This window comes from Manis javanica, chromosome 7, assembly GCF_040802235.1.
Source record: "Manis javanica isolate MJ-LG chromosome 7, MJ_LKY, whole genome shotgun sequence".
Lineage (NCBI taxonomy): Eukaryota > Metazoa > Chordata > Mammalia > Pholidota > Manidae > Manis > Manis javanica.
In genome coordinates, this window is record NC_133162.1 from 64,197,305 (window position 1) to 64,213,288 (window position 15,984).

A 15,984-nucleotide genomic window follows, 5' to 3' on the forward strand; every position below is an offset into this window, starting at 1 on the left:
GACTAACAAGATGAGACACAGTGGTGAACACCCCAGCCAGAGAAAATGGTTTCATGTCTGCTGAGGCCTGAGAGTAAAATCTATTACCCATTTGGACACTCTACCTATTACCTTACCATAGATTCAATAGTAATAAAGGATTTCAGTAAATGGCAATCCTCTGAGGGGCCTACTTCAAAAGAATGAGGTCTTCAAGAAACATGATAAGTAAGGACAAGGAGCTTTTTCTTCCTAATTGATCCAGACTTGAAGACAGAAATTGTTGTCTGAAGTGATGTATTGGCTCCCCAGCCACCTACCCCTTTTGTTAATAGTGGCAGCTCTCTCATAACATTGTATCTTTGCTGAGGTATGTTTGGAACAAAGTTCTGAGGCTATTCAAGCACTCTAAGGATGCTCTGAAAAAGTTTAGTGGTGTTTTCACTGTTCACCTGCATCAGAATCAACTGGAGGGCCTCTTAAAGTACAGAGTTCTGGGCCCCACTAGGGTGCCTAACCCAGAAGGTCTGCAGTAAGATCTGATAAGTTGCATGTCTTGCCAATGGGTTTCAGCCCTGGGCAAGTTCACTATGGATTTAATGTGACCAAAGAAATTGAGGGCAAAACATTCTTTGGGATGAAAGGGTTTATTATGTGGCTTGTTCTCCCACGGTAGGTCGAGCACTAGCATCTCTGCCTCCACCCAGAGCACTGAGCCGAGCTCTCTATATAGCGCAATTATAGCTTATTGTCTAAAGGTGTGGAAGCGGTAGCCCAGCAACAGGCCAGTTATATCATCAGGTGGTTTAAGTTCAGTGAGGATCCTGGCCATAGGAACCCCAACTTTCCCACACTCCACCCCTCCAGGATTCTTGCCTTACAATCTACATGCTTTCAGTCTTCCGCAGTGGTTCCTGTGCGAGAAAGCTGAAGGAAGCACTGTAACCAGATTCCACAATAGCAACAGAGGATAACAACAACTTAGAGATAATAAAAATTAAGATACAGCAAGATTTTGATACAAAAATTATAATAATCCTCAAGCCAGAGGAGATCCCTAATAACAAAAATTATAATAATCCTCAAGCCAGAGGAAGTTTCAAATCCACAGAGACTTTAGGGGCGATAAGACATGTGTTTTAATGCCACCAACAAAGGCAAATCTTGTCCATCAGGTAGGATGCATGCAAGAGAGTGGTACTGTGATAGGACTGTAGCAGGAAGGGGGTCCCATCCAGGTCTACTATACCAACCATACTTTTACTCCTCTCCCTGCAGGGGTTACTGAAGGGTCTATATATAGTGCTACTGGAGGTGCATACACTGGCCAAAATGAAACAAAACTCCCCAGTAAGATACACTTACCTTCTGGCTGTCCAACCTTTGGTGTGGTAACCTTTGGTGGCCACTCTGCTGTTATCCCAGGAATACACAGGAGGCCAGCTTCCAGGCCTTGTCTCCAAGGTGTCAGGAGAGCCAGCCATCATTGGTCCATGTGTCAAAAGGTGCAAGGCCAAGTCCACTCAATGGAGTCTCTGGGGTTCAGTGCAGTTGGTGCTGGCAGCAAGATGTTATTCTGGTGGCCAAACCTCGGCTTCAGTGATTATTCCTTGATTTGTACTTACAATTGTGTAGGGGAGACAGTCATGTGTGTCAACATGTCTATAGGGCTCAGAGCTCCTTTTAGGGGTCTCTCATTCAAATGTCGTAGCACAGTCCATAAACGGACTGACCATCCCCGCAAACTATTAGTATCTGACTTTAGTCCGGATTTTAACAAGCCATTGTGTCTCTCTATCATGCCTGCTGTGGTAGGATTGTATGGCACATGAAACTTCCCCTTGATTCCCAGCTGTTGTACCCATTCTTGCAGTGTATGTCCCATAAAATGGGTGCCCTGATCACTCTCAATCACGTGTGGTTGGCCATAGGCAGCAAAGAGATGCTCCAGGCCTCTTTTGGTCACCTGCTGGTCTGCACAATGGGTAGGAAAAGCAACCAGATGTCCAGTAGCTGTGTCCACACAAGTCTTCACATACTGATATCCTTCTGACACAGGTAGAGGCCCAATATAGTCTATCTGCCACCTGACGAGGGGTATAGGCCCCTTAGCTATTGTCCCATGTTGCTGTGGAACTCAGTGTAAGTCCCTTTTGGAGCACACAACACACTCCTGCTGGGCTCTTACTAACTTCTTCGAAGGTCAAAGGCAGGCCCTACTAACAGGCTACAGCCCACATTGTCTTTTTCCCCACATGCAACAAATGCTGATGTAGCCATTGGGCTATATCAGAGGCAGGCTTTCCTTCTAACCAATGTATCTGGGCCAATTTATCTGCCTCATCATTTCCTGGGGATGCCAGTGGCAAATGACCTGTCACATGGTATACTGTAATTATTTAAGTCTGACCACAGGCCCATAAGTCTTGCCACAGTTCTTTCCCCCAAAGGGGTCAGTGACCAACCAGCCAGTTGGCATGGTACCAGGTTGGTAGCCACAGGGTCAAGCCCCGATAGACTGCTCACCTGTCAGTGCAGACAACTATAGGGCAGGGCTCCTGGCTGATCACAAGCCACACAGCCCACAACTCTGCCCATTGGCTGCTCTTCCCCTCACCATCTTCCATCCACATTGTCTCAGTCTTAGGATGGAAAGCTATGGCCCTCCATTTTGGTGGCTGCCCATGGCTGAAGCCATCTGTGTACCATGCATCTTCAGGTATAGGGGCTCTTCCCTCCTGAAAGGGACTCTCTGCTACTAATGGTTCAGAAGCAAGTTCTTCCTGCTTTTCACTAGTATATGTCACCGGCCCCAACAAGCATTGGAGTACTTCACTCCAAGGGCTACTAGAGAGGGCACTACACTGCTGTAGGTAAGCACCCCACTTCACTAGTGTGGGTGTTTGTGCCACACCACTCCTTGGCTTTTGGGTCCAGTCTCGTACCCACCCCAAGATGGGATAGGTGGTTATTACCTTTATTGGGGCCATTCCAATGATGGGTTCTGTAGCCAGTAAGGCGTGATACATGGCAGCCAGTTGGTTTACTCTCAAAGTGTGTCATACCTCTGCCCCTTTCCAGAGTTGTGACCAGAATCCAGGTTGGTGAGTTCATTCAAGCTGCTGCCAGAGACCCCAGCCATAACCATCTTCAGTGAGATGAACATCCAGCTCACAGGGCCTTGATGGGTCTATCACATCCAAGGCCTGCACAGCCTTGACTGCCTGTTTTGCTGTAGTAAAGGCAGATGCACATGTCTCATCCCAGTCCCACCTGATGCCCTTTCATACCAACCGGTATAAGGGCTTCAGAATTTGCGCCAAGTATGGTATAACCACTCTCTAGTAGCCTAGAAGACCCAGAAACTCCTGTAGCAATGCTACAGTTGTGGGAGTAGGAAAGGCCTGGACTTTGTCTATAACTGCTTCTGGTATAACTTTGGTCTTACCTGACCAGAAGACCCCCAAGAATTTAACAGACAAACCAGGTCCCTGAACCTTGGTGCTGTTTACATCCCATCGTTTCTCCTGTACATGTTGCAGCAGTCTAGGTGCTGTACCTTCTAGATCTGAAAAAGAATCAGATGTGAGCATGACATCATCAATATAATGGTACAGCCACACCATTGGTGGTTTCTCCCATGTAGCCAAGTCCTGGGCTACAAGTCCATGACAGATGGTGGGGCTGTGGAGGTATCCCTGTGGGAGGATGGTTAAAGTCCATTGCCATCCTTCCCACGTGAAGGCAAACTGTTCCTGACTTTCCTGCTCAATGTCTGGAAAAGAAGGCATTAGCAAAATCTACCACATAATGGTATGTTCCTAATTCATGGCTTAGTGTATCCATCAAGCCTGCAATAGAGGGGACAGCAGCATGCATAGGGGGTATGACTTTATTCAGTTCTCTGTAATCCACAGTAATACTTTAGGAGCCATCTGGCTTTTTTACAGGCCACCTGGGGAACTGAAAGGACTATGGGTGGGCTTTATAATACCCGCCTTTTCCAGCTCCTGGAGAGTTTCTCCAATCTCTTTACGCCCTCCAGGCAGTTTGTATTGTTTGGTATTAGTCACCCACTGAGGCACAGGCAAAGCTATGGGCAGGTGCCTGGCATGTCCCCTCAGAACTGCCTTCACCACATGTACTCTCAGTCTGAACTCACTTGCAGTGGTCTGCAACCATAGACCCTGCAGGATATGAATCCCCAAAATATACTCAGGAATAGGAGATATATACACAATATACTCTTTTTGGGGGTAGATGCCCTATTCCTAAAGGGATTTGGGCTTTTTTCACTCTGATAGGCTTACCCCATATCCATCTATGATAGTGGGAGTCCTGGGGAACCGCTCAGGGTTACCATGAATCAGTGAACATTCAGCCCCTGTGTCCACCAGAGCCAGGACACACTGTATGTTCACTGGGGACCAATGGATAGCTATTTCAACATGTGGCCTCCAGTCCCCCCCTGGTCCCTCAGGGCAGATACCTCGACCTTGTCCTCAGTCAAACCATGTTTGCCAATCACCTTCCTGGTTGGCCTGTTCTCCAGCAGGCAGTCTTGCAAACACACAGGCTGGACTCATGGCTCTGCCTCTTTGTTCTTAATGGCTGGAACTGCTTCTCTGGTTTCAGCTGTTGCCATAGCTCTAGGAAGATCCTATTGGACTTTTCATCTAATTTCCTTCCATCTGCTCCTGTCCATATTAAATCAACCCACATCTGGGTCTTTGTAACCTTCATAGGGCCTGGTAAATTCTTCTTGTGAGTAACAGGTCTTATTTCTTTCTGGATTCTCATTTGCTTCAGCCTCTCCTAAGTCTGCTACTGTATTTGTCACCTCGCTTATGGGATGCCCTAAGTGAGGGGAAAGAATGGCCACTAGAGACCCAAAGAGGGATGTAGGAGCCATTTGAAGTACAATATTTCTCACCCCAGTAGTAAAAACCCCTTCATCTGGGTTATAATTCTCTGGACTATAGATGGCATTTCTCATGCCTAGCTCTCGTAGCACCTGTTGGAGCTCAGGATATGTCTGCCATCTAGCAGGGGAGGATGGCAGATCACCTGGATTGGGCCACACAGCACAAAGTGCAGCCATAAGCCAATCGAGGAGGGAGTGATTTCCTGGGGTCTGATGTGTATTTTGTAATGGCTGCCTCAAGGCAGGCTGCACTGTCAGGGAAGCCAGCTTTCCCATCTCTGATCCAGACAGAACAATTCCATCCACCCCTAAGTCCCACAGACGCAGGAGCCAAGTTGATATTGACTCGGAGGGCTTATGCCTAAACCAGGGGCTCAAATCCACCAGCTCAGCCTGAGTATAGGGACTGACCATAGAGTGCTCCACAACCTGGGGAGGGCGCTGCTCCTCCCCTTGGGGAACTTTCAGCTGCTGGGTCTTTATTTTCTTTCAATACAGGAGGTGCCAGTGCCTCCGGCACCACCCTTCATTCTTCACCAGCTCCTCCATTTCTGGGGCTGATGGCATCTTTCTCTTCCCTCCCCCGAGTGCCTCCTCTGCTACAACCTTTACCTTTTCTACTGTGCCTCACAGCAATGTTACCTCAGTCTTCAGAAGGTCTCTTACCTCCAGCTCAATGCCTCACAGCTGCCGTTCTCGTGACACCTCTGCCTGTGCTTCCCTCAGGAGTTCATCTTTTTCCTTGATGGCCTCTTCCTCCTTCAGAGCACCTGGCAGTGCTGCCGTCTTGTCTCCAATGCCTCCTTGCTGCGGGCACTCTTGTGCTGCATCCTCCCACATCAAGGCCATCTCCTTCCTCAGGGAATCCACAGAGGTTTGCAGATCATGTTCTCGTGCCACCTCCTCCCGCATCAATGTCATTTCCCCCCTCAGGGCATCCACAGAAGTCTGCCGCCTGTGTTCTCATGCCGCCTCCTGCATCAAGGCCATTTCCCTCCTCAGGGAATCTAGTGAAGTTTGCAGCTCCTGTTCTCACACTGCCATTTCTTGGGTCTCCTCTGTAGACCTTTTTAATACTATGAGAAGCAGCCAACGCACAGTCCTCGCTGCCTCACGGGCACTCTGCTTCTCAAAGGATCTGCTCACTCTACCAAGAGCCCCCCCTACTGCCTCAAGTGTCACCTCCACTCACCTCCAGTCCTGGGGTGGGGCCCATTCCTCTAGGAGGCAAGCCACCTCAGACCACATACCCATTGGGGGATGATCCACTGTTTCCCCATTCACAGGGGCAGCCCGCTGAAGCACCCCTCCCATAAGGGCAGCCTGTCTTTTTCCTTGGTCAACAGTGAACCCCATCAACTTTCAACAATTGTCTTGCCAATGGGTTTCAGCCCCGGGCAAGTTCACTATGGATTCAGTGTGACCAAAGAAATTGACAGTAAAGCGTTCTTTGGGGTGAAAGGATTTATTACACAGCTTGTTCTCCAGCGGTAGGTCGAGCACTAGCATCTCTGCCTCCACCCAGAGCACTGGGCCGAGCTCTCTATATAGTGCAATAATAGTTTATTGCCTACAGGTGCGGAAGTGGCAGCCCAGCAACAGGCCAGTTACATCATCAGATGGTTTAGGTTCTGTTAGGATCTTGGCCGTAGGAACCCCAACTTACCCACATTGCATTTATAATGTTTCCAGAATAATTCTGCTCCTACACACAAGTTCCAGAACCAGTAATCTAAATCAATGATTGTCCATCATGGGCTGCAAATGTGAATCACTGTGGATAAAGTAAAGGTTCCTATGGCCAGGATCCTCACCTGAACCTGAACTACATAATAATGTAACTGGCCTGCTGCTAGGCTACTGCTTTTACACCTGTAGGCAATTAGCTATTATTGACTGAATCACTATATAAAGAGCTCTGCCCAGTGCTCTGGGTGGAGGCAGAGATGAAGGGGGATTACAGACCTGCAGAATGTTGGATGCAGATGTAATTCTAGTGCTCAACCTATCACAGGGAGAACAAGCTGGGTAATAAACCCTTTAATCCCAAGAACATTCCATTGTCATTCCTTGGTCTCACTGAATCCAAAGTGAACTTGCCCAGGGCTGAAACCCATTGGCAAGACAATCACCCAAAGAGATTTTTAAACAATAACAGTACCAAAATCAACTTCTAATCAATTGAATTGGCTTCTGTGAGGAGCCAAGTTGGGCACTGGTGTTTGTTTTCCAGATGATTCTATTGTGGAGTCAGTTTGTGATCCACTGTTAAATCTACCAACTACTAATACTAGCTATTCACCTGCATGGGAAGTAAATAGGAACACCTGGGGAACAACTCATTAAGGAGTTATTAAGCATCTACAGAATGCATTGCTGTTTTCTAACTGACAAGAGGAAGTCTAAAAAATCTTATCGAACCTTCAGTGCATATTCTGAGAAAAACATACAAAAATATCAAGAAGATAGTGCATTACTGAATCCTCATTTAAAAGTGATAAGGTAAGTCCCTTAAATGTATCTTCTTTTGTCTTCACATTAATAAGTAGGTGCTTTTATTATCCCAATTTTACAGATGAGGCAACTGATGCTTACAAAGACTGTTTCCTAGGCAGGATTATTGATCTGATATTTGAAGTTGTTTGACTTCGAAGCCCACATTCCTAAATCTACAACTCTGACTTCCATAGGGATGTTTGTGGAAATTAGTGCTTATTATACTTCCACTTGAACCTTTGGCAGATCTTCAGGCTTGTGGGTGACTTATCATGGTCCCAGGCTAGGAAGGTATCTTGCCGATGGGTTTCAGCCCCAGGCAAGTTCACTACAGATTCAATGTGACCAAAGAAATGATAGTGGAACGTTCTTGGGGTGAAAGGGCTTATACCCAACATTATTCCCATGGTGGCAGGTCAATCACTAGAATCCTGTCCACTCAGAGTGAGTCTGCCTGCAGCAAGCCAGTTTCTGCCTCTGGGCCTCCTACCCCCACAGCCGTCTCAGTCTCTGTCCTCATCTCTTTTCTCCTACAGCCGTGCCACCGTGTCACCCAGAGCACTGGGCAGAACTCTTTATATGGAGTCAATAATGACATATTGCCCACACATGTGTAGTGAGCTAGCCAACCAGGGCCAGGTGAGAATCCTGGCCATAGGAACCTTTAACTTTATCCACAGAAGGCAAAAGCCAATGGGCTATATGTTCAGTTTTATACTCAAGCATTATGAAGCATTATACTCAATCATTAAATTCAATCAAGGCAAAAGCCAATGTGTTCTCAATTTTGGCTGAATTTATTGAGAATATTTTAAGAATCTTGGAGTCCAGACCACTTATATCAAAATTGAGTAATGAGCTGGTAAATCTTTAACAGCCAACTCCCAGAGAAAATCAAAAGCCCTTATTTGTAGCATTTGAAGATTTCCATGGTATTAACACTCCCTCTGTGGCTGATTTTGAGCCACCAAGGTGACATCAACTGGCTTACAAAATTCTGAAAATTTAACAGTCTGTTCTTGCAAGTGAAAAAGAACTGGATCCAGCACACCACTGAGTGGACCCAGGTTGCAGTATTTGTTTAATTTCTTCCAAGGTGAGGCCAAAGTTGAGAACCACTGAGCTACAAAGCCAGAGTCACCTGGGAGCCTTAGGGAACTTGGAATAAGAAAATCAGCAAAGCCTATGTAAAGCATAGAAAAGAAAGGGAAGGAGAGCAATGGAATGGAAAGACAAGGAGGGGGTAGAAGAGAAGCAGAGGGGAGGGCAAGAAAGAAAGTAATGAACACAGTCCTCTGGGATGCAGTGCCGAACCAGGCAGCCAGCTTCTCTAGGAGCAGCTAACTCCTGAGGATGTCCCTGTGATTTGCTGGGGGTTATAGAATGCCAACACCACAGATGCTTTCATTGGCTGATTTTCAAAGAATAAAAAGATGCATTCTGACTGAGAGTAACTGCCTCCCATGTGTAATAATTAAAGAACTAAACTCTTATCAATACTGAGAATTTCTGATTTTGTTCTCTCAAGCTTTTGGTTGTTTCCTGGATGTAGCTTGTTCCCAAACAACTAATAAAAACAAACAAGATTTTCTACCAAATTTAGAAACTGACTTGACCCTCACCCTCCTCTCATCACTTCAGCGTGGATCTGCACTGTATAGGGGTTCAGCTGGGTAACAAAAAACAAAAGGGAGTGGTAGAGGCACGAAACAGGCTGGGCAAGCTATCCTCTCCAAAGCTCACTTCCTCTTCTGTAGAACTAAGAACACCATTCCCCTCTCCACAGTTACTATGAAAAGGAGCTGAGAAAGCATCTGAGAAACACATAGCATAGTGCAAGACACTCAACAATTGGCAACTATAGGATTACAAAACTATATGTAGTCATGGATAACTGCCCTTTTAAAACAATTTAATTTATTGTAATACATTGTTCCATTGCTCTCTGTTTTCCTAATTTGTACAGCTGGTCAGAGCCCTGACCAAACTAGGGTGCCTGAGCCCCTCCCACCCTTGCCCATGCACCATTTTTGGACAGCTCAGTGGTGGCAACTGGTCACCAATCACAATAGCATACGTACTTAGACTGTATTCTTTTTAGTGCCTCCTGAAGTCAGGCTCTTATGTCTGAGCCCTAAGTCCATTCTTTTCCTTTCTCCCCTCTGCTATCTGACTTTCAGTGACTCCCCTCACCCTGTGAGAACCATCCTAAGATGCAAACATTGCCCACTGCTGCCTCATTTCTCTCCCATTTCAAACTGCATCCTAGTTCTCTTTATACTCAATCATTACAATAAGCCATATAGAACTCCTTTCTACGCAGCTCTTACATTTATTTAGGATGTTTCTTAAAATCAATAATCACCCCTTTTACTATTGGTCTTCTTGCCCAATCAAGACCTCAAGAGTCATTTCCATTTAAAAGGCCACCACTATGAACTGAGATGATGTTGTCCCGATTTCCATATCATCAATCATACTTGTGACCCTTTCCACCAGGAAGAATCCAGTTATGGGGACATCCTATTGCAGTAGACTGGGCAGAACCAGAAGTAGAAGTGGATGAAGATACAATGTCTTCAGTGAAAATCCTTTATGTAAGAAACCTAATGCTGTCCACCTCTGAAGAGATGATTGAGAAAGAATTCAACAATATCAAACCAGGTAAGACATCTCATGGAAGATTACTTTTACAAAATATACTTTAAAAACACTTGTGCTTGAGATGACTTCCCATAACTTTAAATAGGCTAGATTTCATTTCTCATTCTCATAATTACATGCAGACCATAAAACTACATTCCTACCTTTGGATTAGAAAAGAGAGACATGTGGTCCTATAACATTTATCAATATTATAATTTTACATTTATCTATGTAATTACTTAATGAATGCATATTTCCTGCACTAAACGATAAATTCCATGAGTTCTTTTTGCTTGTATTGTCTCCTCAGCCCCTGTCTCTGTGCTGGGAGCATAGCAGATACTCAATAAATATTTGTTCTTTTAACGAATGCATAACCATCACTAGAGATCTAACACAGGGTTTCTCAACCTCAGTATTCTTGACATGTTAGGCCAGATAATTCTTGGTTGTAGGGGTCTGTCCTGTGCATTATAGGATATTGAGCAGCATCCAGGCTTCTAGTCACAACCCCCAAGATGATGTCTCCAGACATTGCCAAATACACCCTGGAGGATAAAACTGCCCCAGTTAAGAACTGCAGGTCTAATGGAATATGATTATGACTTTAGGTACATGAGTAAGGAGGTGACATTTCTAGGAAACTCATTCTAGTGACAAGAAAGGAAAATGGATAGAAGGAAGGTGGAAGGCGATAATTGGTTGCTGCTCATCTCATCAATACTATTCATTATCAATTTTAAGCCATGAGATTGACTCCCCATCATTTTCCTCATATTGGAACTACAACACTGAGACAGGTAAAACATTTCAAGAAACAATATCCAAGAAAACACTTCCCAAAACCATTTCTGCAGAACATTCATTCTATAAACTGTTAGATGCTACTGATAAAATGAGTCCACGGTTACATAAGTAAAAACAGATTCGGCAACATTAAACAGATTTTTACTTTTGAAACTTGTTCAGAGTCCTTAACCTTCTTGCATGTTTTGGAAATCTCCAAAAGAAGAGATGTGAGGTGGCTCATTTCCCAAATTTTGGACCATAGCTCCTGCTTTTTGACTGACATCTTGTGGGATTAGTGGGCTTTGGAACACACTCTAGCCTAAATTTACCCTGTGGTAACACCATTCCATAAATGAGTGTTTTTTATGTCCAGGCAGTAACTCTGAGGGCTGTTGATAAGCTTGGGCCATGGGCCATGTGACAATTGCCTGAAAAGATTCGCTTCACATACTCATGTGGCCTCTTTCCAGTCTTGGCAATGGTCAGGTAGAACAGAATAAGCTGATGATTCATCCTAAGGTAATGAGTGAGGCTGTCTCTCCTGTCTTTTTAAAAATTCACCAGGGGTTTGTCTCTTTCCAGCCTTCAGGAGCTCAGCCTCCCCTGCCACGTTAGTGTAATGGTGTGACTCCTTCCCCAGCTTGAGGCCATAACCAATGCAGAGACTACAGGTGCAAAGGACTGGCTGCCAGGCACTGCAGCGGCACTTACTCACCAACACCACCCGCCAGTGTAGGTTACTTTACATCCTTTGTTTTAAAGATAAGAAAACCAGGACCCAGAGCAGTTAAGTAGTTTGCCAAGAGTCATGCAACTAGCAAGTGGCAAATCCTGGATGTGAGCATGTCCTGTACAACTCTATGAATGCCACGCCCCATCCTTATTCCATTCATTTATTCATTCATTTAGTTGTCATTACTTCAGTAGCTCCTATGTTCCAAGCACTGCAGGAGCTGCTAACAGGGGTGTTGTGTGTATGGAAAGAGTTTAAGATGCTCCAGAAGAATAAGAGCAATTACAGCCTACTCGTGGTAGGCAGAAAAGTGACATATAAGCTGAGATCTGAATTTGTTGCAGTTGTGGACATAGGACTTGACATGTGTGTGTATAAATACTGCTGCACCAGCACCTCCCACTTTGCATTGACTTTCTACCTTCCCATAGTGAATAATACTTCTCACTGTTATCTAATTAATTCTAATGGAAACATTACTTTTTTAGGGGGGGAAAGGGCTGGAATGAGAAACTACTAAAAGGTTACTTCCTTTCAAAGTCCCTGGTTATCAACTTTCCCCATCTGCATGTTGACGAGAGACACATGCCTAGGCCCTATTAATTATAATGAAAATAATAAATGCTAAACCTGCTTTTTTCTCTTCCTCTCTCTCCCTCTCTCCCTCTGCCTTTCTCTCTCAGGCTGGTAGCACAATGCTCAGAGCTCTATAATGATGTGTGGCTTCTTTTTAGCACCTACAATATACTAAGAATTGCAGGGGAGAGATGACTAGCAGCCATTGCTTTGGGAAGAACAAGTCAGAGCTAACTAATTTATTTTCCAGCAGAAAGGATGTGTTTATACTTACCCAGAAAGATTTGTAGAGAGAAACAGGAGAATGATGCTTTAAAAATTCTATTTAAAGATTGGTTCCTTGAAGGAACCTGAATATTCCCAGCAAATATTTGACCATGTATAATTCTAACCCTGATTAACCTAAAAATATAGATAATAATCAGAACAGAAACTGTGGCAGGAAATGTATGTTCTTCCCCAGGATAGCCTAAGGGTATCTGCTGAAATTCCAATTATAGTCATTCTACAAATGTGATATTCCTAAAACAGTTTAGCATCAGAATCACCTGGAGGTCTTGTTAGAATGCTGGCCTGCCCCTAGAGTTTCTGATTCAGTAGGACTAGGGAGGGGCCCAGGCATTTGTGTTTCTATTAAGTTCTGGGGTGAAGTTGATACTGCTGGTCTGAGGACCACACTTGGAAAACCATGACTCTCTGATAACCTTTCCTTTGGATTGCAGGTATGTTTCTCTTCAGGTAACTGGTGTGCTACTGACTAGTTGATAACAGAGTAGTATTTTCCCAATTCCCTAAATTATGATTTGAGAGTATTTTTCATCATTGCTGATATATGACAACTGATATTTTATTGCCTCACCCTCTGTCAAGTGATGTTCAATCAATATACAAACTCCTATAAATTAAAGAAGGAACATATTAAAATAAGCCAGGTAGAGAAAACCAGCCTTTTTTGATACAAACTCTCACTTTCTAATTTTCTGTCTTATAAGGCTAAGTTTTCATATGTCAAGATCTCCAAGAGCAGGTGCAGCTAGACATTATCACTCAGAAATGCAAGCCAATTTCAATATCCAAAGCAGAATTTGAGAACATCTAAATTCATTATATCTGAAATATCACCTAACTAACATGGTTGCTAGAAGTTGGAGTATGAATTGATTGATAATATTGCCTCATTCCAGGTATATTTATTGAATGGCCCCTGTACACAGGCACTAGGTAGGAACTGCATTAGACAGTGCCGAGAGGCCCCTGAAGCAGATACTGCTCTCAGAGAGCTAAGAGTCTAGTGGAGCCTAGATGGAGGATGGTACCGAAGAATGAATGGAGCAAAGACTGGAAAGGTAGAGGTCCTCATTGGCCCGTGCTGTATTTCTCACTTACCAAGACCAGCCATGAGGTTGTCACGATAATTACCCCACCTGATATGGAAGGCATAAGAAACCATGTTGGAAGTTCACTTGGAATTCACATGCTTCCTGGTCTCAAATACCTTTATTTGTCAGCCTAGCCAGATAATTTTACTCTATATAACCACTATCATAAGAAGTCAAGGGTTAAATGCTGAGTGGAGAGAGAAATGCCATAATGTTTTTAAATTATCTTTGCATGACAGCCCTACCATTATTCCAAAGGTAGAGAGTTAATAGCCATTGAACCATGTGATAGAGTGGAAACTCTAATTGTCTTTGTGACCTTGAGTCTAGTAGGATAGATAACTGAACTTAGACAGAGAGGAGAAGAAAGGAGAGGACTTACTCCCTCCTTTGATCCTCCCTGGCACAGGGTCCCATCTTATGTTTCTCTGGAAATGAAGAACAGAAGAGGAAAACCCAGTATCTTAAGATACACCCAAGGGAATGTAGTGAAAAGAGGATACTTGGCATGCCAACCTGCTAACAAGTTAATATTAAACAAGTTTCCATCTTCCCTTTACTCTAGGCAAAAGTTCTATTATTAAAATTGAATGAGCAACAATATTCTTTAACATTTTGATAATAGAACATAAAATATAAAGTTCAACCAACTTGGTACAATGCTTTTTATTTTTATGTTTTCATCAACAGACATAGTGGTTTCTCTCCATAAAAACAGGTTAGGCTGATTTGTTATTTACTTTTACATCACACAAAAAATTTATATAAACCTTGCAAATATTTATAAAATACCAAAGAACATACATTAAAATATGAAAGTCCCCTTTATTCTCCCCAATTCTGAAGTAACCCCTATTAACAGTTTGGTCTCTATCTTTCCAGTTCTCTGTGTGTGTTCATATTTATGTGCACATATACATGGGTTGGGATTTTAAAAACATAGGTGATATAATATTACACTTACTATTTTTTAATTTCTTAAATTTAATAAAAATTCTCTAATCTTTCCCAGGATATATGGGTCTATTTGTTCTCTCTAAAGACTCCTCACTGTTGTTTGATATGACAATATCAAATTTCATCACTCTCATGAAATGGACACTAAGTCATTTTATTTTTCTATTTCAACAGTGGTGTGATAATATCCTTACGCATATGATCCTTTTGCATATGTATGTTTCTACAGAAGTTATTCCTCAAGGTAGAAGTAGTGGATATCTACATTATTTCCAACCTTTAGTTATTATAAACACTATGGTAAGGAACTATCTTAGTTTTCAGATGTTCTTTTAGAAATCACCTTTTTTTTTATAAAAAAGTATTAGATAAGAAGATAGGGAACCTGAGTTCTAATTTTTAGCTTTGTGAACTCTTATAAATCTCATTTACTTTGTCAGAACTAGGATTCCTAATCTTTAAATTTAAAAAAAAAGGTAAAATGAATTAAAGAAAAATGAAGTACATCATTGTTAAGTCTCTAACTCCAAAATTTTATTATATAAAAATCAAAAGAAAAAGGCATTTTTCTGAGGAGAAAGCGATACAATTAAAAAAGATAAACACATAAATAAATATTTATAAGATGACCAATAACTGAGTTCAGTTCAATTCAACAAAGAGTACATAATAGGAAAGATTACTCCTACCCTTAAAGATCTTACAATCTAAAAAGTGGAAAAAACAAATCCATAACTAATTATAAGGCAGAATATGGGTGTGAAAAAAAAGTTCAAACAAAATCTTTTGTTGAATTTGCAGAATTTTAAACCTGGACAAAGGAAATATTCTCAGTGAGGTCCTTACATAAATATGGAGCCTCAAAAAAAAAAGAAGTCAAATACTCTTGGAAACTAAATGTAAAATACATCATTTTCAGTGTGATCTCTTCCAAGTTTACTAATGCAGCTACTTTCATTCTACTTATAGGTGCTGTGGAGAGGGTAAAGAAAATCCGAGATTATGCTTTTGTGCACTTCAATAACCGAGAAGACGCAGTTGAGGCTATGAAAGCTTTAAATGGGAAGGTAAAGTGACACAAAGAAAAATTACATACAGATACCATTAGAGTTTGGTGTGGATGTTTTACTCAAAAGAACAATCCTGAAAATCTACCTCCCTCAGGCTTTCTCTGTCTCTGACTCTGACACGGCTCCCTCAGTCCGCTAAGATAGGAGTGGTGGACAACACAGTGGAGATGCGGCTCATATACCCAGTCTAGCTCTAATCTTGGCTGATTTGGGCAGGTCACTAATTCTCACTTTACTTAGAAAGAAGAGATTGGAGCAGACTGCTTCAAGGTGTTTCTTCCCCATCCCAATTTTCTCTCATATTTCAAGGAGATCCTCACCTTTGTAGTGCAGTATTTTGCAGACTGATGATCAGAAAAGATGTCAAGGTAGCTGTTATCATTCTGCTACCCAGTTTGATCTTCTAATTCTGGAAGGCTTAGAATCTGTTCACCT

At 42.9% G+C, this 15,984-nt stretch overlaps 1 protein-coding gene across 4 annotated transcripts in view; it reads left to right on the plus strand.

The window, feature by feature from the left end:
• The window catches only part of A1CF (APOBEC1 complementation factor), an 85,004-nt gene that overhangs the window by 49,403 nt on the left and 19,617 nt on the right, over nt 1-15,984 (plus strand). For all 4 annotated transcript variants that reach the window (XM_017659607.3, XM_073241046.1, XM_073241044.1 and 1 more), the window contains 2 exons: nt 9,899-10,063; nt 15,449-15,546. In XM_017659607.3, coding sequence (XP_017515096.1) covers nt 9,899-10,063; nt 15,449-15,546 — 263 coding nt within the window. The remainder of the gene's footprint in view (nt 1-9,898; nt 10,064-15,448; nt 15,547-15,984) is intronic.